Source organism: Urocitellus parryii, chromosome 8 (genome assembly GCF_045843805.1).
Source record: "Urocitellus parryii isolate mUroPar1 chromosome 8, mUroPar1.hap1, whole genome shotgun sequence".
NCBI lineage: Eukaryota > Metazoa > Chordata > Mammalia > Rodentia > Sciuridae > Urocitellus > Urocitellus parryii.
In genome coordinates, this window is record NC_135538.1 from 94,694,338 (window position 1) to 94,717,007 (window position 22,670).

General features: G+C 34.3%; 1 protein-coding gene across 1 annotated transcript in view; it reads right to left on the reverse strand.

The window, feature by feature from the left end:
* Positions 1-22,670, reverse strand: part of Prim2 (DNA primase subunit 2) — a 256,410-nt gene that overhangs the window by 84,595 nt on the left and 149,145 nt on the right. Inside the window, exons 9-10 of the mRNA XM_026398949.2 lie at positions 5,178-5,250; positions 2,699-2,884 (exon numbers count right to left, since the gene is read on the reverse strand). Coding sequence (XP_026254734.1) covers positions 2,699-2,884; positions 5,178-5,250 — 259 coding nt within the window. The remainder of the gene's footprint in view (positions 1-2,698; positions 2,885-5,177; positions 5,251-22,670) is intronic.

A 22,670-nucleotide genomic window follows, 5' to 3' on the forward strand; every position in this document is an offset into this window, starting at 1 on the left:
TCATTCCCCCTTGCTTTTAGAGTTGAAATAAGCATGGACTCTTCCTGAGTCCTAAACCTGCTGGCATGTAAGTTGGACCTATATCATTGGCTCTCCAGGTTGCAAGGCCTTTGGATTCAGGCTAGAATTATACCATAGGGTCATTTGGGTATCCAGTATGCCAACTCAAGAGGCCTGTCCCAAGATTGTGTAAGCCAACTCCTTCTGATAAATATATAAGTGTATGTGTATACACACACACACACACACACACACACACAGTTCCGTTTTTCTGAAGAATCCTAATGCACTTACCAGATTAATGTATCAAATTTCTAACTAAAAATACAAAAATATTTTAAATTATAATGGCAGCAATAGAACAAGACTCACATAGCTTGACAAAGGTCTAATTTAAAATTTATTCTTGTTCATAACCTACTTGAATCAAATATATGAAAGATGATGTCAAGAGCTTTGTAATGTTTTGAACAACCAATAAAAAATAAATAAATAAAATAAAGTTAACATAAAAAATTTATTCTTAAGTTATATCATGATGCATCAAAACTTCAAATCTATAGATCCTTATTAAGTAATCTATTTCTGGTGAATGCAGACAAAGGATATAATCAGAACTACAATCAATTCTTTATTTCCTCCAGATATTGGCTACAAAAACACTTATGACAAGTTAGACACAACCAAATGTCTAACAATAGGGTAATAATTAAATGATTAAATATGTCACTTTCAAAGGAGATGTGTGTGTATATATATATATTTGTGCATATATACACACTTTTTTGTGCGTGTGTATGCACACACGCACAGTACTTGGAGTCCAACCCAGGATCCCATACAAGCTAGGCAAGATCTCTACCACTCAGCTATATTACCTCCTCAAAGGTATAATATTATACAGCTAATTAAAATGACATTTTCAAAGATTATTCAACAACATGATGAAGTTAGGATAAAACAATGTCAATTTTTAAAATGGGGGTATTGTGGTTTACATATGAGGTGTCCAAAGGCTCATGTGTGAGACAATGCAAGAATATTTAGAGGTGAAATAATGGGTTATAAGAGTTTTAACATAGTGCATTAATTCACTGATACGGATTAACTGGTGTTAACTATAGGCAGGTAGAGTGTGGCTGGAGGAGGTAGGTCACTGGAGGTGTCTTTAGGGTACATATTTCGTCCCTGGTGACGGGAGCTCTGTCTCTCTCTGCTTCCTGGTGCCTTCTCCCAAGTTGCTTCCTCTACCACTCACTTCTGCCATGATGTTCTGCCTTACCTCAGGCCCAGTACAACAGAGCTGTCTAGGGACTGAGACTTCTGAAACCATGAGCCCCAAAATAAACTTCCTCCTCTAATTGTTCTTGTCAGGTCTTTTGGTTACAACAGTGAAAAAGCTGACAAAAACTGGAGAAAGCACATTACTTAGCTACCTAAACTGAAGAGAAAGGATAAAATGTTGACAATCTTTTCTGAATGGGGAGATAATATGAAAAATATACAGAAAATTTACCTGTTTTCTATAATCAGAATATTACTTTTAAAATAAAACAAATATAACAAGTCTAAGAAATAGTATCCAAAACTTTTAAAAGAAAACTCAAATCACTTGTTTAGGATAGTATAGATAATGACCAATGAAGATAAGTTTTTAAAATAAATCTGGGAAAATTATAGAAGCTTTTCATAACATTTTAAAATAAAGTACATAAAGATGTGTTATGGATTGAATTGTGTTCTAAGATTCTAAAATTTTTAGGGGGTAATTAAGGTTAAATTAGACATTAAGGGGGTAGCCCTAATTCAATATGACGAGTGTCCTTATAAGAAGCAGGATCACCATTAGAGACGCGCACACACACAGAGAAACAACCATGTGAAGACAGCACATCTGCAGTCAAGGAGAAAAGGAGGCCTCAGGAGAAACCAAACTTGCCAATATCTACAGTTTGAATTTCCAGACTCCAGAATTGTGAAGAAATAAATATCTGTTGTACAAGCCATCCAGTCTTTAGAATTTTGTTATGGTAACCCTAGCAAACTAATAAGAGTCATAATAAAATGTTTATTATAAAATTTACTTGATAATTTTTTTTTTCTATAACTAACAGATTTTCAGGAAGGAAGAAACCAACAACTAAAAATTTACTTTATATCACAGTGCATGGCATGAAAGGGACAAAAAGCCACATTTCTTAACAAAATGTTACTAGCTAATACTTCTAAAAAGAAGGAGTAGGAGTGAGAATCTGAGTACTACACATGGATTTAAAACCAGTTGCTCAGGTTTACAGTGATTGCTGTCTAACAATTGTCTATGAAAGGTTTTGTATGACATAATAGAAAAAATTTAATTGCTTTTGCTTCATTTGTTTATAATATTTTCTAATCCTCAAATAGACAATGTGTGTGTCTGTCTCTCTCTCATGAGGTATCTGTAAACATTTCTACAAAAATATAACTCAAGCAATTTCACTCTTAGCGACTACTGGTGGCATACCTACAAATGAGATGAAAGCTTTCGCGATCTTTTGTTTAGCACATATTAATATGAGTTCCTTTTTACATAAACTAAATTGTATACAAATTTAACTTCAGAATTTAAGTACATTTCAAGGAGCAAGTTTTAAAAAGACCCATTAGTTTTCAGACCAAATTAAAATTTCAATTGCCATTCTAACTTTTTCAAAATTACCTTATCTGGATCCATCTTTCCTCTGATAAATTCTTGCTTCCAAAACTGCAATGCCTGTTCCAGTGTTAAACCAATGCCCTTCAGGAAGAGGCCATATTGCATTCGGCCACCATGACGAAGGTGGTGATTTTCCCGCAAGGCCTTATGTAACTGGCGCATACAAGGTGGGAAGGATTTGGTAGAAAGCTATAAGAAAAAATAGTTTTTGGTTATGTGGAAGACATACCAGGTCCTCCATAAATACTTACTGTAATTGTAAATTCAGTCTAATTGGAATAAAATAAAAAACCATAAGGAAGTATTAGTATATTACTGTGATTATAGACAAATTTTTCTTATAGTTTTTTACTGATTATATGTTCAGATAATATTTTGAACCAGGCATAATGGCACACACCTGTAATCCCAGAAACTTGGGAGGCTGAAGGAGAATTGCAAGTTTGAGACCAGTCTTAGCAACTGAGCAAGACACTGCCTCAAAATAAAAATTAAAAAGGGCTGAGGATGTAGCTCGTGGTGGAATGCCCCGTGTTCAATCCCCAGTACCAGAAAGATAAACATAAAAAGATAATATTGAATATATTGAGTTAAATAAAAATTACTATATTTTAAGAAATTAATTTCACCTATTTCTTAAAATTTTAAATTAAACTTTACGGAGACAACTGTAGATTTGCATGCAGTTATAAGAAATAATACAAAGAGATATCAGGTGCCCAGTTTCCGTCAATGATAAAATCTTATAAAACTGTAGTTCACTTTTTCAACCCAAATGCTGACACTGATATAATCCACTACTCTTAAAATTACTTCAGTTGTGTGGGTATTTAATTTTATGCAATTTTATCCACGTGTGTGTTCATGCATCCACCCCCACAACCAAGGTATAGAATAGTTCCACCCCCACCCGAATCTTTCATGTTTCCCTTTTATAACAACCTCACTGCTTTCCTGCTCTGCCACCTCCTTCCCTATTTCCATAATCCTTGACAACCACTAATCTGTTCTCCACATCTACAATTTTAAGAGTATCATATAAATAGAATGACACAAGACATGATGTTTGAGAATGGGCTTTTTTACTCCACATAATCCCCTTAAGATTCACCTTATCTGTTAAGGCTAATTTTTTTTTTTTAAACCAAGTACTGTTTCATAGTATGGATGTACCACAATTTATTTAACTATTCACTAACTGAACAGTTGGGTCATTTCTGGCTTTTTATTTCAAATAAACTTGTTATGAATATTCTTGTAGAAGTTTTTGTTTTTATTTCCCTGAGATAAATATTCAAAAGTACAACTACTGGATAATAGATGAATTTATAAAATATAAAGTATAACAAAAATGAGAAATCATTCTCAAAGGGAAAATTCAAATTAATGTGTTAAAGAAATAAATAGTTACAAAAAAACTGCAGTGTCAAAACGAAATACCACTGTCCATTTTTAATTCAGTTTTTCACTTATGGTTTAAATTGCATTCTGACTTCCTCAAATATCCTTCTCCCCTAGACTTGAATTCTAACTGCTCTCATCATCTTCAGCAAATTCACTTTGTAAAAAAAAAAAGCAGGCCTCAATTTGTTTGACTTTGCTGCTCCCTCTAGTGACCATCCCGTTTTTCTTCTTTGGGGAAAAAAAAATTATATTATATATATATAATTTTTTAATCCCCAATTTAGTTCATTCAGACCTTTAGCCTCCCCTGGCAGGACCACTGGAAAGCCTTTCAGGACATTTTTACATCACCATTTTTGTTCCTTTATACTATTTATTTAGTAATTATTTTTTCTTAAGCAGTGTTCTAATAAAAAATGAATATTCAACATCCTTAGTATAAACATGCAAGGTCCCCTCAAAGTCTAATAACTAATCACTTTTTGATTATATGTAACAGAATATTTTATGCAGTATTTTAGAAAAGAGGAAGATGAATAAAACATCATTTCCCCTTTAATTTGGTTAAGAAAAAAGACACCGCAATTATATTCTAAGTCAAACTCATAAAACTCATAAAAATTAGATAATAAAGACTCTAACTAGGACATAAATCAAATGCCATGGAAGCACTTTGCTGAGAGGAGGGGCTCAGTTTACTACTATGCCAATACAAATCCTTTGTTCTGGCTGGTTATTCACCTAATGTTTCCCATTTCTCCTTTTCTAAATGTATATGGTATTTAAATATTAATACATAAATGCCACTTAGCTATCATTTTTTAAAATTCCTTTTTGGAATAATTGTTTCAATTCTGATTCAGATTTTTATTAAACTTTTTCATTAAGTTTGATTTTTCAAAGACTAAAACAACAACAAAAATCATACACACAGACAGGAGATTTTCTTTAAAAGTTTTCAGCAATCAGTGAAAGAACATTCTTTCCCATCTTCCTGCCCAAAAATCTTAAGCTGAGAAAAATCTGGGTTTCCTCCATTAACAAAGCTGTAAGTTCGAAAGGATGTGGTGGTGCTTACCGAATCAATCTGATCTAAAGAAATCTTCCCAGTGTTTCCCTGCATACTGTAATCTTGACCAGTGTAGGAATGACTTTAAAAAAAAAAAAAAAAAAAAAGAACAAAATATTAAGAAAGGATTTTTAAAAGACTTTTGATCACTTCAAAGGAAATTTTTCATTCTAATAAGACATTTTACATATATTCCATAGCAGAAATATAGTCAAGTGTTTTAAAGACATTTAATAAAACACATTTAATTAACATCTAAAAATAATACAAAAATATAGTGACAGTCTGGATCCCCTGATTCCCGATTAGAGCACTACTTTCATTTTTTAGAATAATCACCCAAATTGTTAAAGTTCAAATCTCTGCTACTTATCCCTTATTATTAACATGGTAACACAGCGAAACAGAAACTGGGACTTAAATCAGTACTCATCACATAACAGCAAGCCCTGAGCGAGTTACTAAGATGCTCTATACCAGGTTCCTATCGGTGGAACTGAGACAACAGGTCTGCTTTCAGGGCTGACCGGAGGTCTGCATTGAAATCATTTTTGTTAAAGGGCCCAACAGTTATTGCTTATTTAAGTAAATAATATTTTGATAGCTCTTTATGTGCAAGAAGTCTTCATCTGCATTCTCTAAATAATTACAATCATTCTGAGAGAATGCTTTTATTCACATTTGGCAAATGAGGAAATGGAGGCTCTGAGGAGTTAGAAACTTATTAGGATCAGAAATTAAGTTAGCAGTGCAGTGTAAACTAAACCTTTTGACTCTTAATTCCCCATTTCCTCACTCTGCCATACCATCCTGTTCCCTATACTAAACTTATAAATAAGGTAGTATTGTTTATGAATTAGGAAATATAACTTGATGTACACTACCTAAAGCCATCCACCTTTGTAATTTTTTTCACTTTTGTAATTTTTCATCTCTTTGACATAATATACTATTCATGCCCAACTCCATGAACACAGAATCAGGTACATTCAAATGTGACAAAGAAAAAAAAAAAAAAAACAAGCTACTAGAGTACACAGAAAACCAGAATCAAACCATGGTTTCTGCAGACATTACGTCTAAAGAGAAATCCTGGAGTGAAGTACTGCCATGTCCTACACAGCCAAACTTGCAGTATCGCTGAGGAGAGAGGGGGGAATAGAAAAGACTCACACATGTAGATTGTGAAGATATATGGTTGGGATCAGATGGAGTGTTAATCTCTAATGGAGAAGCAGATCTAAACAGTTACACCAGCAATTTTTACTTATATATGTCTCCTTATCAGGTTAAAGAATATGCAAGTATTATTCTTTATACTCAAGAGAGTTTTCAGAACTAGAAATATCTATGCAGCTTTTCTACAGTTGTAATGTGCAATGTTAGGAGCTTTCTGTACTGCTTAAGGAGGTCCAGTGTTTAAAGTTACTGTTAAGCGGGAAGGCTCGGGAGTAGCAGAGCTGGTGAAACACTGAGGTTGTCTAGCATGAGAATTCCTCTATCCCTGGGAGCAATGTGACTGAGATCAAGTTGAAGCTTATAAGCCTCTTGCACAGAGCCTCCTCAGGCAGGGCTTTGCCATATCAGCTAGGCATCCTATGCCCATGCACAGAAACTTTCCTAGGCACCAGGTGTGCCACAGCCATGAGGTAAGAGACCCACAATCTCTGTCACCACTACCCACAAAGTATCATTAGGATTATAAAGAATGACAGTCTCTCTACCTGCTCAGTACAGATTCTTCCTGAACCACCTACAGATGCTCTAGACAAAAGCCATTTTCCACAATTTTACTGATGAAACAATGGGTATGAATTATAAAGCAAACTACAGTAGTGTTGGGATGCTGCAGCAACTTGCTAGGGGACTTCCCATTGTCCTCCTTCCATGAGCTAAGAAGGGCCTGAGACTTACTGAGAGCAGAATGAGAGAAACCAGAATATGCGGCCCCAAAATATGAAGGATAGATGAAAATGAAAGCAATTTAAGAAAAAACAGATTTAGGAAAGATCTCTCCCATTCTAAGAACAAGACATAGAATTACATAGAAAAAAAGTTGTCCTGATCCTCATCTATCAGGGACAACAAAAGTTAAAACACTGAAGACAACTTCAGACCCTTATCATCTAGAAATGGTCCCAAAGGAATCTACATGAACAAACTTTACTAACTACCCTATCTGCCTTCTTACATGTCATTACCCTCTGAGACTCAAGGTCCTTTTCCTTTGTCTTGCCATTTCTCTAAAAATGCACTGCCCTTTGTTGAAGATACTATAAAAGCTGGAATTCAAAGCCACCTCTCTGAAAACTATTCATTCCCTGGATATCTCCCATGTACATATGAAATATAAATGTTAATAAACTTGTTTTTCTCTTGTTAATCTGTCTTTTGCTAAAGAAATCTCTTCCAACTAAGAACCTATAGAGGTTGAACACATTGAACAAAAAATTATTCTTTGCAATTTCATGTTCTGAAACATGTCTCTTGTATTATTTCTCCCTTGAGTAACAAGTTTCTGTCAACTAATGTATCATATGATTTGATTTATTCCATTAATTAGAGTAGCACAAAGATACAAAACTCATACTAAGTTAAACCAATAGCTGTCATTTAACTTTAATTTTACATTTTAATACAGAGCATAATCAGAAAATTATTTCAGTGGAATCCCAAGAATAAAAATGAACTTCACCTTCCAATGTATTTTACAGTAGAGCAAAGAAGCAACAAAGGACAATAAAAATAGCAGTAAGCAAGGAATTTGAAGGCCTCTTCTTGTTTTTGTTACACAAATGAGGACAAGTCAGTCATTCTGATCTGCATTATCCTTATTTGTAAAATGGCATTAATAATGTCAGGCATTCCAGAATGTAGCATGCATATAATCCCAGCTACTCAGGATCCTGGCTGAGACAGGAGGATTGCAAATTCAAGGCCAGCCTGGATAATTTTGTAAAACCTGTCCAAAATAAAGCTTAAAAAGGGGTGCTGATGGGTCCGGGTTTGTGGCTCAGTGGTACAGCACTTGCCTAGCACGGGTGAGGTACTGGGCTTGATCCTCAGCACCACATAAAAATAAATAAAACAAAGGTATTGTATCCATCTACAACTAAAAAATATATTTAAAAGGGGGCAGGGGGCATGGTGGTGGTATAGCTCAGTGACAGAATGCTTACCAAGCTTATACAAAGCTAGTACAATCCCCAGTATGGCCAAAAAAGGGGGGAAAGAAAAAAAAAAAACAGACCTATCTACCTAACAAAAAGTGCATTGGGGAAAGCAAATGAAATGAAATTATTTGAAGTGCTAATTAAAATTGGTAAAGAATTTTCTAGTACACAGAGCAATTGTAGTCTTCACCAGTAAGTACATAAATAATGGGATGTAAGGGAGGCTGCATGATCCTATACAGCAGCCATCACCGAGCTGGGAGATATTAGGCCATGCCATTGACACTTTAAAGCCTCAGCTCTTTAGTCTATAAACTGAAGGTGATGTTTCAATGGTCTAACAGAATTATTCAGAGCAAATAGGTTAACAAATACAAAAACTCCCTGTAATGTTAAAATGATGTACTATCATGCTTATATTTATTGTGTAAAGGGAGCCAAATCATTGCTATCCCAGAAGGAAGCTGTTCTCGTCCCAGATTAATGCAATACACTAACAATAAAGAGAAGATATATAAAAAAAAAGATACACATTTGCCTGCCTAAGAGTATAAAATGTTTGAATTCAGAATGGGATTTCTCATTTATTACCAAAAGGACTTATTTATGTCTTGATTAGGGAGTTAATAGCTAAAATATGTATTAAAGAGCTGTGATATTTATTAACTAGTAATGATAAGATGTAGCTGAAAGGTTTGAGGTTGTTGGATACAACATAAAATAAAGGTCATGAGAAGCATTGTGCCCCATGCTCTCTATAGACAATGAGAAACCATGAAGATATTTGAGGTGAGAGCTGACAAAGAATTTACATTTGAGAAAGAAAACATTATGGGAGAATGACTAAAAAGGAGAGGAATGAGCAAGGAAAATTAATTAGAAGAATAATTTTAATAATATTAGGCAAGGAAAGTTAAGAGCCTCAAGTAAAGTAGTAGCAACAGATACATTCAGATTTTTCTGGAAAGGAATGGATACAACTTGATGGAAGAGATAGAGGAGTAAGAATAACACAGAAGTTTCTAGCTGAATAACTTGAGTGCTCTTAAGATATCGTTTCACTTTCCACAGAATAAAACCCATTTAGCTAGATTTAAAATGTCAATATAAATTGAAATAAATATGTGAAGTCATAGGCTGTCTCCAGGAGAATTGTTCTTCCTATAATATTCACAGAAGCTCAAAAATCAGAAAAAAAGAGAATAATGTTGCTATAAAAGAATTAAAAATCCTTAACAATTTATGTTACCTAATCAAATTGGACCTTTGGCTTTTGTTTGGAGGTGCCAAGGGGTGTTTCTAAAGCAAACTCATAACAGGTCACCAAGAAAAGAGAGACATCTCTGCTACATTCAGACCTGTCAGCTTTATATAACAAGCTTTCAAATGAACACAGATGCTACATTAATGAATGGTTAACAACAAAAAAATCTTAACTAGATACCAACATGCAAACTCAGCAGAAAATATTGTTTTCAGTCCATTTTAAATAATTGCAGTTTTTTTTAACATTGGGGATTTTAATATGCATAAAAGTTTTTCTACTCCTAGTATTTCATAAAATAAAGCAAGATATATCACAAATGTTTTAATACATATTTTAATAATATTTTTAATGCACTAAAAACCATTTTATGGGTCAAAAAAATTCAAATTATAGGCATAATCACTATTTTACCAAATATATAGAAGAATGTTTGATTAGCTAATCAGAGAATCTTGAAAAATCAGGATTGGATCTCCATAATTCTCAGTTTAGCCGCTAATTTGCCACAAGTATAAAAGGAAAAAGGCAAGCCAATCTACACACTAACTTGTTTCATTCGTAAATACGGGTGGTAAGGGATTAGGAACTGCATGGATTTACTTGCAATTTCTATGCATGATTGATCTTTTATTTGCTAGAACTTGGGTAAAACGCATTAAGGGTGAAATGTCAGTTTAGTTATAGAAAAGTAGTTATAGAAAGTAGTGAAAACAATAAAGATGTGGTTCAGTGACTATTCAATTATATAAGAATACTATCTGAAGACACTAGGTTGTAAAAGGATATGGCATAGTTTTGCTAAAATGTAACACTTATTGCATTGTACCTGCAAAATAAACACCTTCACTGCCCAAACAGAACCAACTATAAAACCCAGAATAAGCTTTTATTTTCAGTGCCACTAGATTGTCACTCTCCTTAACAGTCTGCCCCAACACACACACACACCCTAGTTGTCCTTATCTGAACGTAACACATTCTAATTGAAACAACAAAACAGTGTCAAGAGTCCTAGATCTCTCAACACATACTCATGAAGCACCATTTTGACCAAGGAAAGGTCCAATTAATAAAGGATCCATGGAGTATAATAATGCTCAAAACAATTGTTACGAAATCCACAGGGAAATCTCTTTCAAATGAAGGATGGAAGGAGAACAGAGGCAATGTGAAGCATCAAAGGGTTTTGAGCAATAAAACGACACTGAATACAGAGTTAGCTTTACAGACTACATACAGGATTCTAGAATATTTTTAGAATGTTACTTCAATGACTGACAACCGGTCTAGGCAGAATAGAGAAGCATGTTAAGTCAAAAGAGCAAGGTGATGTGGGAGACTGGCACAGAAGGCTAGAAGGAAAGATGATAATCAGAGGAACTGAAGGATAGGGGAGTAAGGTAGAAGAATTAGAGATGGCAGTCAGAAAATCATGTTAAGTTTCAGACTGCAAAGTAGTATATCATGAGTGCAAAAAAACTCAAATGTGGCCAGGCACCACAGTGCACACCTGTAATCACAGTGGCTCAGGAGGCTGAGACAGGAGGATAGCGAATTCAAAGGCAGCCTCAGCAAATGTCGAGGTGCTTAGCAACTCAGTGAGACCCTGTCTCTAAATAAAATACAAAATAGGGCTGGAGATGTGACCCAGCAGTTGAGTGCCCCTAAGCTCAAGCCCCAATACCAACAACAAGAAAAAACCCTAGAATGTCTAGTGTTTTAGTATTTTAGCTTAAGAATTCTGTATCCATTAAAACATTCTGAAATTTGGCCAAGTTCATAAAAGTATGCAATTTGATTTTATGAAAGTTGAGTATTAAAGGAAGCATGTGATAAGGAGATGGCATTTTGGAAAAATAAAAAGGTCTATTTTTCAAGATCTGAAGAGTTAGCATTTAGTAGATAGATGGGCAAAAAGATAAGCAAAGCCAAGAAAATTTCTAAATCATAGTGTACAGATGAAGGGGTTAGTTAAGACAAAAAGACAAGAAAGGCAAGGGGCAGAAAATAACAGATTAGGTAGGTAGGAAACTAGGTAGGCAGGGAGATGCAGGTCTGTAAACAAAAACCATTAAAATAAGAAACTTTCATCCTATTTCCTTTTGTAATAACTTAGTGCTAAGTCCGTTTTAGTGAAAAAGTGAAGCTATATCAAGTTAAAAATACTATTATGCATACTTTAGTATTTACAAGAAAACAGAATTTTGCAATGATTAATAACAAACTCTTTGCTTAGAAGTAATTCAATATTTGTTCCTAGTTTTTGGTTTTGTTTTGAAGTGATGGTCATAAAATACCTAATCTATGATATAAAACCAGTTTTACTGTACATTTGTTCAATAAACTTACATATAACTTAATTAACTCAGTCACACCTGAGGAAGTTGTTCCTCCCTTATTGTCTTGTTTACCAGGAAGAGGTAAGCACAGCTATATTGATAACTTAAAAACACAGTAAACAGAGTATTGTAAAGTTGAACTTCAAATTATTAAAATTGTTAAAGGAAAAAGGTAAGACATCCAAAATATCCCAAACCTATTTATGTAAACAAATTTACAAAAATCTATTTTTAGTCTGATTATAGCAATCCAATATTGAGGAATGCTGGGTTTGAGGGATGATTCAAACAGGAAAGCACAATTCATCACATGCACACTGAACCAGAGGTTTCCTACAACACTTTCACACAAATGTCTAATTTACAGAATAAAAATACTGTGGATATATAAAAAGATAAATCTGAAACAGATATATCTGCACACATCTGATCTGTAAATCCTAAGTGAAAGGCAGACCTACTCCAGGACTTTTTAGAAACAGCAAAAATTTAAGTCCTGTTCAATGCACCACGAATATCAATATGGGCACTGAAGCACTCAACAGGGAATTGTTTTTGAGTGTTGAAACCAAGAGTTGAAAACAAAAAGCAGAAATTATACGAAAGTGGATTTGTGGGTCTCACGGCAAGATTAGCTGGTTAAGAAAAAAAAAATAATCTTTTCATGCTGAGGCACTGATCGTTAACAGAAGATGGATCATCACACCTCTGCTCCAAGAGTGGTATTCACAAGCTCCACTACTGTGACATAAATGCCACAAGGCATAACTGACAAAATGAGAGGGCAAAAGTCAGTTTTTCAAGGGTGATTACATCTCCAATCATTTTCTCCTTTTCAGACTACCGATGAAAACTTGAGGGAGTAAACAGAAGTAGGGGAATCGCTGCCACAGTTTAGGAATTAGCTACAATTCACGTGTATAACTTCTTCAACTTCAGTTTGTCCAAGACAATCATGGAGGCATAAATGAACATGGCAGTAACAAAGAAGAATGATTAAGAGTATAGGTTCCAGAAACCAATAGTCCTGGGCTTGCATGCACTATCTGTATGACTCTTTTAATCACTGGTAAATAGGGATTATAAAAGAGATTACACCACCATCAAATGGCTGTTGTGAAAATCAAATTAAGATGTCTATAGAGTATATCTCTATATTTTTTACTCCAATTATAATTGTAATCATCATCATCATCAATGCCTAAATTTATTATAAACACATTTTTATTGCTTCTATTAATATTCACCAACTTCTTTCCATAAATTCCAGAAAAATATAATTTATAAACTTTCTTAATACTATCATAAAATATTTAAACTTGAAGTAGGAGGACATACATTGTACTTGGAATAACCTGATATCTGAAAGATTTTTGTGACTATATCATTATAGTCTACACTTATACCTGTCGGAAATTTCTCAAGTGCAAAAATTCAACATTGTGTGAGAGATTTAAGTGAAATTCAATTTTGTAGATCTGCATGTTATAGAATCCACTAGTCAAATGTGACTATTGAGCACTAGAAATGTACCTTAGTCTGAATTGAGATGTTCAATAAGCATAACATATGGTTTACTATGAAAAATAATTGTAAAGTACTTCATTAGTAGATGGTCATATCGAGGTCTCAGCAGCAGAATGTTCTACCTTGCACATGTGAGGCCCTGGGTTCAATCCTCAGCATCACTATATACAAAAATCATAAATTACATATTAAAATGATATTTTGATACGAGTTCAATAAGATGTGGTATAAAAATTAATTTCACTCGGGTAATTTAAAGTTACACATGTGACTCACACTGATTGTTTTCATGTTTCCACTGGACAGCACTGTTGTACAATGAGGATATAATGACATGAGACAATCAAATGATTCTCTGAAGGACAGGGTATATCACAGAGCAGTCAACTATCCTTACCCTGACTCCTGTTTGCCAAATTAAGATCAATCTCTGCCAGCCATGAGCAGATAAAAACTGGCACAGGTCCTTACAGGGAGCACTTCAAGTCTACTACAAATATGTTTGTTTGCACAACATTTTACTGGGGAAAAAAGGTATTTAAACTTAGCTATACCTGGCCATTTATATCATTAGGGATGTAATCTTGAATTCTCATTAGTTTGGAGGTAATCTAAATGTTTTCTTGTGGGGGCTGGGAGGGAGCTCTGAAACTTTCCTATTGGAACATTTTGGGGCTGCTTTGTTCACTTCAACATCTAATTGCACCTGTCCCTTCTCATATTCAGAAGTCAAGCAAGGTGGGATGCAAATATGGATTATTCAAGATCCTAAGCCACAGCAAAAAAATTCCTCTCTCATCCTGGAGAGGTGCCTCTATGCCTTCCCTCCTCACCAACAGAGATTCAGAGGCTTATAAAACAATAACATACAAAACACATTTCCTTTCTTTGTCAAGCATTTCCCAGTACTCTTGAATCTAAAAAGTTAACATTTGTTCTTTTCTATCTGGAAGGCTATAGTTTATCATATTTTTTAAAGGAGTATAAAACAAAGCAGTAGAGAAAGCAGCTCAGGTAATCAAAACTGATTTCTGCATCAAAGAAACACATTTATTTGGACCATTAAAATTAGCTAAGACACCTTTCAAAATAAACTGCAATCTCCTACATCATACTTTAAAAACATACCAAGTTCCAATATAACCTCTTCAAATAAAGCCAGGTGTAATCATGGCACTAATGGAAAAACAATTTCAAGAAGAGGAAAACAAAGGCTCTGTAAAAATGATCTATGTGGACAATGTACAATCAGTTTTAACCATCTTGGACATTAAAAAAAAAATACTGTCCACATAAACTAGGCCATTCAGACATTCAGAATGCACAATCCCTGCAGTTTGGATTTTTTGGTTGGGCAGGAAATCATGGAATCCAAAACTACAATATATCATTTCCTGTGGTGAAAGATATCACAGGAAAATTCACTCAACAGCCGTCACCACTGAAATTGAAATGAGTTTCTTTTTACAGTTAAGTCTAGTAAATGGTACCTAACTTGTGTTAGTCCAGGTGATTTTTCCCTGCAGTTATTCCAAATGAGAACACAATCAATAAAATACTGCTTTAAATTGAATGTAAATTATTTTTCCACAAGCATGAATTTTACTCAATTTTGCTTTTTTAAATCTCCCCAGAAAACTCCCAGACAGTATGCAATAATCTATATTTCTGTATAACTGGGAGAAATTGTGATTCCAAGAGGCTCACATATCCAATAAAAATCATGACCATATGGATTTCCATATTAGGTAGAAACTATAAATGGTATAACTGCTACTTTATTTTAGGTTGGTCTCATCTTCCCCCATGTGATCCATATTTTTCAATTTATTCCAATTTATAGCCACAACAATCTAATGAACAAAATAGAACGAATGGTGCATCTCATGTTTCTGTATCAAAAATATTTGAACCTTACATTTATCTTTGAAAGGTGTGATTGAGATGGATTTCCCTGTATGTAAAGTAAGCCTCTATAAAATTGATTATAAAGTAAAATACATACACTCCTATAGTTTGTATTCAAACTACAGCCATACATAGGTATTTTCAATTTACACATTTTAGTCCACTAACAAATCTCTATTTTCATGAGGAAATTCCTTATATTTCTTTACTCTATATTCTTAGTGTATATACTGAAAATACTTCCCACAAATAATTTGCAGGGTGTGCAAAGCTTCTGAGAATAGCTATTAGCTTTATGGCATTCTAGCATTATCCCCTCATGTCAGTTCCCTCCAAATAGTAGAGCACTAGGGACTTGCATGTTTGGGAGTTTGGGCTTTTTGTTGGTGGTAGAGGTGGTTGGTTGGTGTAGGAAGGGACTACGAGCAGGCAATGAGCATCATTACTAAAAGTCATAGTCCAGAATTCACATTATATACTTTCTTCACATACCTCCAAAGTCTTATAGGCAAGCCTCATATGCTGAGGCCTCATAATATTTAAGGTTTTTGTTTCATAGATCAAAACAGCAAAGTCTCTAATAGTTTTGCTTTTGTTTTTAAATAAAAGTCTTCACCATTTGAGTACATCATTGGGAAGGAAAAAAGAAAGTGTCTTTCTAAGGTCACAGAGGAATAAAAATTACACTCTGGTCCTCCACAATTATTCCCGATTCCATGAAAAAGGGTCCCAAGTCCCCAAACTAAATACAAAACCAACATTGAATTTCTGCAAAGGTTAGGAGTTTTTCTTTGAGCTTTCTCTTGGAAATATCAGAAAATTCATCAACTATTTGTCCAAATTAGCACTGTATTTAGTCTCAACACTTAGCAGTTTAAAAACACTAAATAAACGGCTAATTTTTAAAGCCTAAAAGTGTTTTCTATTATTCATTCATCCATCCAGTCAAGTGTTAAGACCTTGTTATTCCAGCCATTTTTATAATTAATGGGGAGACAGTGGTAAACAAGATGGACAAATAGTTTTCTTTCTTGGAGTTTATATTCTAAGCAAATAAACAAATGAATATATAAAAATGATCATGTAACTACTGATGTTGCTACTTAGAAAATATAGTGAAATAAAACATTTGGGAAGTGATTTCACACTGGATGATTAGGAGCTCACCTCAATAAGATCTGAGGAAATAGACTACTGTACATATTTGATAATTGTTCCTAGTGTCCTCCATTAGACTGAATGTATGCAATAAATCAAAAACTAAGGTAGCACTTTTAAAAATAGACTTTATTTAACTTGTATTATCTTTCCAAGCACTACTTTCTAAGTAACAATTAGAAACAACTGAGAGGGCATTACACCTTAGGTGAGGCTTGGTAGTCTGTTTTATCTCAGCCCAATTTATTGAATTCTGTTTTCACTGAGTGAATGCAGGTTAATTGGTTCTGCAATGCTAGAGGGAGTTCTCAGGTTTACTCAACATTTACATGCTCATGAATACCAGGCCACATGTGGCAATAGTCCAACCAGAAAGATTCTGGACAGAATCAGCTTACTAGTTGGGCAGCTTTAAGTATTCCTCCTCTGTGGAGTCTTTGTTACAGTCCTGCATAAGTTCACATAGCTCAAATGCAAAGAGGCAAAATCCATATAAGGTTGAAAACCACCCTGGTTTAGGAGCCTCATGATCCTATGTAGCCACAGCATGTTATAACAACTTGAAGAGACAGCTGCTCCATGGCCACCTCAGATTTGAAGCTCTGAGCCCCAAATTTTTGATATTAAAAAAAACTCCATGATTTAGCAAAATTTTAAATATTACATGAAACTATGCTGTCCAATACAATAATCATTAGCTATAACTGGCTATTGAAATTTAAATTTTAATTAAAACTAAATAAGATTTAAAATTCAGTCCTTCAGTTGTGTGCGCCATATTTCATTCATTCAACAGCTGTATGTGGCTATTGGCTACTGTATTGAACAGCACAGGTACACAACACTCCCATCTCCATAGAAAGTTCAATTGCAGGCACTTAACAAGTTACTTGGTTGTTGCAAATATATTACAGTAACTGCCATAGTGCTTTCTCAGGTCTTAAGAGAGTTATTCCCCATAACATCGTTATCATTTTGTGGTTAGAACTTTATGACTAACAGTGTAAAACAACTAATTTTCCCTATTATTTAATGAGAGAGGAGTCAATGTTTTAAAATCATCGACAACCCAGAAATTCCTAACAAACTCTGAAGTCACAGGACTAAGAGAAATTTAAAATGTCTAGTTGGAGAGAAGTTGCAAGACTACTGTGACATTCAAAGATTTGTCATTTCCACGATACTGTGTGTTCCCAAAGGGTCACAATATAACAGTCATGATTTGTTCTAATGACTTTAATTAAAATTTTTGTCTTATATACATTAATTCTTATAAAGACAGAAATAAATATGTGTTGCTGATACGAATTAGGAGTTCCCTTAATATATGCTTTAAAAATAAATTCTTGGGATGCTAAAAGGTATGTAAGCAAGTATTACCAAATAGCTCTCACACTAAGTACTTCCATAAGTCACAGCCGCTATGTACAACCCCTTCACAGAGTCATTTACTTACAAAGTATGTATTTGCCTTGACTAAGTAATCAATTGAGACAGGAAAGATTTTTCTATCTTGTATATTATTAAAAAGCAAATGAGTAACTTGTTTCTATTTCTATAAAAATTCATTTTAACCCATTTCTCAATTTTAAGACATTAATATTAATTTAACCTAACTACAAAAATCTAAGAAAATTCATTATTCTGCCTAAATTAAGAGTGAAAAATTACTTGTTAAACTGATCAAAAGTGATACAAGAAACTTTTTCACTCCCCATCCTCACCACTACCCCCACCAAAAAGAAGAAAAAAAACCCTCACTATAATAGACTAGATCAAAGATGCTCCAAATATGTCCGTATTTCCCTGGAACCCATAAATGCATTGGATTAGATGGAGAAAAGGCTTATGCAGGAATAATTAAGGGTCAAGGTATTGAGATGAAGAGATTATCCCAGATATTCGGCAGGCTGATATGATCACAAAGGCCTATGAAAGCAGAAAATACTCAGGTTGGGGGCAAAGAGATATAGCAAAATAAGTTAAACTTAAAGCATGAGAAGATTCTGAGGTGGAATCCCAAAACAAGGACAACAAAGGCCTTGAGGAGCTCATGGAATATGGGCTTGAGGAGAAGGAATATGGGCAGTCTCCAGAAGCAAAGAAAGGGACCTCTGTGCCACTACTGCAAGGAACTAAATTTGGCCAAAAACATAAATAAGCTTGGAAATATAGTCTTCTCCAGGGCCTCTAGTAAGGAACATAGCCCTCAGATACTTTGGCTGAAACCCATGCCAGTTTTCCAACTTAGACTATAAGTAGTAAATGGGCATTACTTTAATCCTCTAAATTTCTTGTAAAGTTACAGCTATATTCGAAAACTAATAACTTACCAGGTTTTATTTTAGTCACATCAAAAATCATAGTGTCATTTCTATGTACACACATGTATTTATTATACTTACATAGACACCGGACACTTTAGAAATTTAAAAAAAAAAATCACACAAGTTCTTAAGTGTTGGTAAGATGGCTATAAAGGTTCTATCTAGACACTAGTAGAATTTAAACTTTCTGAATTCTATCTTTTTTAAGTGAGTGGTTCTCTTGTTAAGCCATTAACCCATTTTCATCTAGGCAATCTGACAACTTTGACTAAAGAATGCTCCTATATCTTCAAAGATATATGCCACCTAGTTTGCTGTTCTTTGTTCATATCTCCATCTGCTGGAAAACATTTATTCTGCAATCCCCTATGTCACAAAGTCATAACAGCATTTGTGTTCACCAGTAGGCTTCTCCAGGTCTGATAAAAACAGGTAACATTCTATAATTTTTCTTTATAGGTTTATTCAGTGGACAGAGGAGCCCAAGTATCCAATAAAATGGGGATAGCTAAGTAAAAATAGATACAGCTAACTCATCCCAATATTACCTGTGTAATATGCTTAAGTAATGTAAAATGCTTAGAGTCACAAAAATTGTCTACTTTATCACTTAGTTACATTAAGTGAAAGAACTGTTAAAAACTTTTAACCTCTTTAAATTAAAATTACATACAAATGTGCATAGAAATAACCAAAGAATAACTGGTGGTTGTATTAAGGAAATGGAATTTGTTTCCCTCCAAATTTTAATATATTGACTATATATTTTATCAAACACATTAAATTGCACTAAATTTGTAATCTAATCCATATGCAGAAACTGACGCTGCTCACAAGACTTTACACATTTCTCTTATTCTGCTTGATTAAGCTGCAGCAACTTTTCCAGTGTAGTCCTAGGTAGGAGTACAGGGGCGTGTATTCATGTTCATAAATTTGGGTTCTAACCCTTTGAAAATATAAACTTCTTTTGTTAAGGGACTGCATCTACTAGTTCCTTTATAATCATATCTATTATAGGGTTCTTAACACAATGGTCCAATTCTAGCACAATGCCAACTTTTGGCAAATCTTTAAGAATACATAAACATAGGGGGCTGGGATTGTGGCTCAGTGGTAGAGTGCTCGCCTAGCATGCTTGAGGCACTGAGTTCAATCCTTAGCACAACATAAATGTAAAGATATTGTATCCACTTAAAACTAAAAAATAAATTTTTAAAAAAAGAATACCTGAACATCATTCAGATGTGGAAAACATAATTCAAAATAAATTAGAAGACTATTTTCCCTTATTAATATCTTACATGGTAGCTGGAAAGCCTTAATAATCAGTGACCTAAAGCTTGTGTTACTGCATGTAGAAAAGAGTTCAAGGCACTGCCAGAAACTGGTGATGAGAAAGAGTTAGCAAACAACTCAAGCATGTGCCCCCACATTAATGAGGCTTTCATGTCAGCTCTCATTGGTGGAAGCCCCAATCTACTAAAGCATTTTCTAGCACTTATTTTTATATTTGCCACATAGACATATGAATGCCCATACAATTTTTTTTATTTAAAAACGAGAGCCAATTCAAAAAGAAAACACTTCCCTGTACCACTATGGTTACTAGGAAAAGTTTTCTTACAGAAGTTGCATGTCTCATAAAATTTGTGACAGCACATTCTTAAATGGAATAAACAGAAATACATCAATATTAAGCAAATGGACCGCATTAGGAAAAAAGCATCTTATATAAAAGTAGTCTGTGGTAATACTAAATTAAGGGCAATGCCTTGTTTTAAATGATTTTTAAAAGAAAGGTCAATATAAGCATCTGCTTACAAATTCAGGATGCACTATAAATTAAGCCATGAGAAACAGTCCTATGCATTCAGTAATTCTCTTTGTTATCATATTTTATCTTTGATTTCTAATTCACTGTTGGGCTGAAGGATGCTGATAAAATTAGAATAGTGTCACTGACACATTTTTAAAATTAGACACTCTTTAAGGACCAAAAGCTAAATAAGAGCAACTATTAAAGTGATCTATAATATGCAGTCCCTCACTCCATATCTTGAAGTGGAGGAATAAAGGAGAAAGAAAAATACTATGAAGGGAGGCACTGTTTTTTAAAAAAAAAAATCTTGATTACAAAATCAAAGTTATCACATGTAGAATATGGGCTGCAAGATTTCCTCTCTAGTCTCATCTCTTTATACTTTACATTTATCAGTGAGATAAATAAAAATAACAATCTTGAACATACACCCTTGCTAGCCTAATTCAATGTTATATCTTTTATCTCCTGGGTACCATCATTAGGGTAGTAAAAGTACTTATTTACAAAAAAAAAATTCTATATTCACAAAAGCATATCTGAGCTCATAAAAATGCATCAGTACAATGATTAATTCACCCTTTAAAATCCAGGGACACATAACCATGAGGATGAGAGTGGAGTCACAGTGGCGAATGTAGGCTCACTAGATGATATAGCTAATGACACATGATTAAAGGAAAGCAGAAATGATGATTCATAAAAATTTCTAGCATTCTGGAAAATTTGTAAATCTAAGGAAGTTTATTTTCTGGTGTCAATTTTGAAAAATAGCAACATCTTATAAAAGTAAAAAGAAAGAAAAACAGATGGATGAATTAAGAACAGGTCTTGCTATTCCATGCTAGTCTTGAATTCCTGGGCTCAAGCCATACTCCTGCCTCAAGTTTCTAAGTAGCCAGAACTTCAGGGGTATCCCACTGCACTGAGCATTCATCCCTTTTGATGAGAGGAAAGTATAGTTTTTCATTAGAAAAATTAGACTTTCTTAATGAGAACTTCCTTGAAGTTCCTTTGCCAACCTTTAAAAATAGAAACAATGATAAATGAACATCTACTATCCTCACTGGGTTCTTCTGAGTATGAAATAAAAATCTAGGGTTGAAGGTACTTTGTAAACACCAATCAGTTGATTTCTTGCTCCTACTACAATAACGTCTAAAATGTTGCCTCCTCAATTATTTCTTCTCACTCCCACAGTTTTTCTCCCTTAACCTGTAAATACACTCATCTTAACCTGTAAATGCATTCCAGTCTGAAAGAATAAAACACTTTGTTTAACTTTGAAACTCAAGGATACAGTTCTTTTGTTCCATGCCCCCACCACCAGAATTAAGCTTTACCATGAGTAGCCTATACTCCTTATGTCTCTCTCATTTATTCCTTGACTTCTCCCAAGACTCAGACTCACACTTGTGTCATTAAAATTTGTGGCTAGCCTCCAGTGGCTCCCAGCTGCCTAACAGAACTAGTATTGTTCTGACCTGACTTTCCTATAGCATTGACAGTGTTTACCACCCCTTTTTGAAAAATTTTCCTTAGCATCTTTGATATTACCATCTTTTGCTGTGTTTCTTTTTCATTCAAGATTCTATTGTATGTAAGATTAAAAATTAATTAGAAAACAAAAAGATTCCTTCCCAGTCTATTTAATGGTTCGTATCTCCCCATCTCCACTGCTGTCCATCACAACTCACTTTAACACTGATATTCAGGGAGTTCTATTCCTGGCCATTCGTGTGTGTGTGTGTGTGTGTGTGTGTGTGTGTGTGTGTGTGTGTGTGTAAACTCTCTACCTTAGTGATCTCAACCAGTTCCGATTTTAAGAACCACCTATACAATGGTGACTAGCAAAAGTCTCTCAGGTATCAACCTCACTCAAACTGTGGGTTTATATTCAGCTACTTAGTACACATTCCCCATATATGTCCCACAGGCATTTCAAGCTTAAAATGTCTGAAACTACTGAACTTATCTTAGC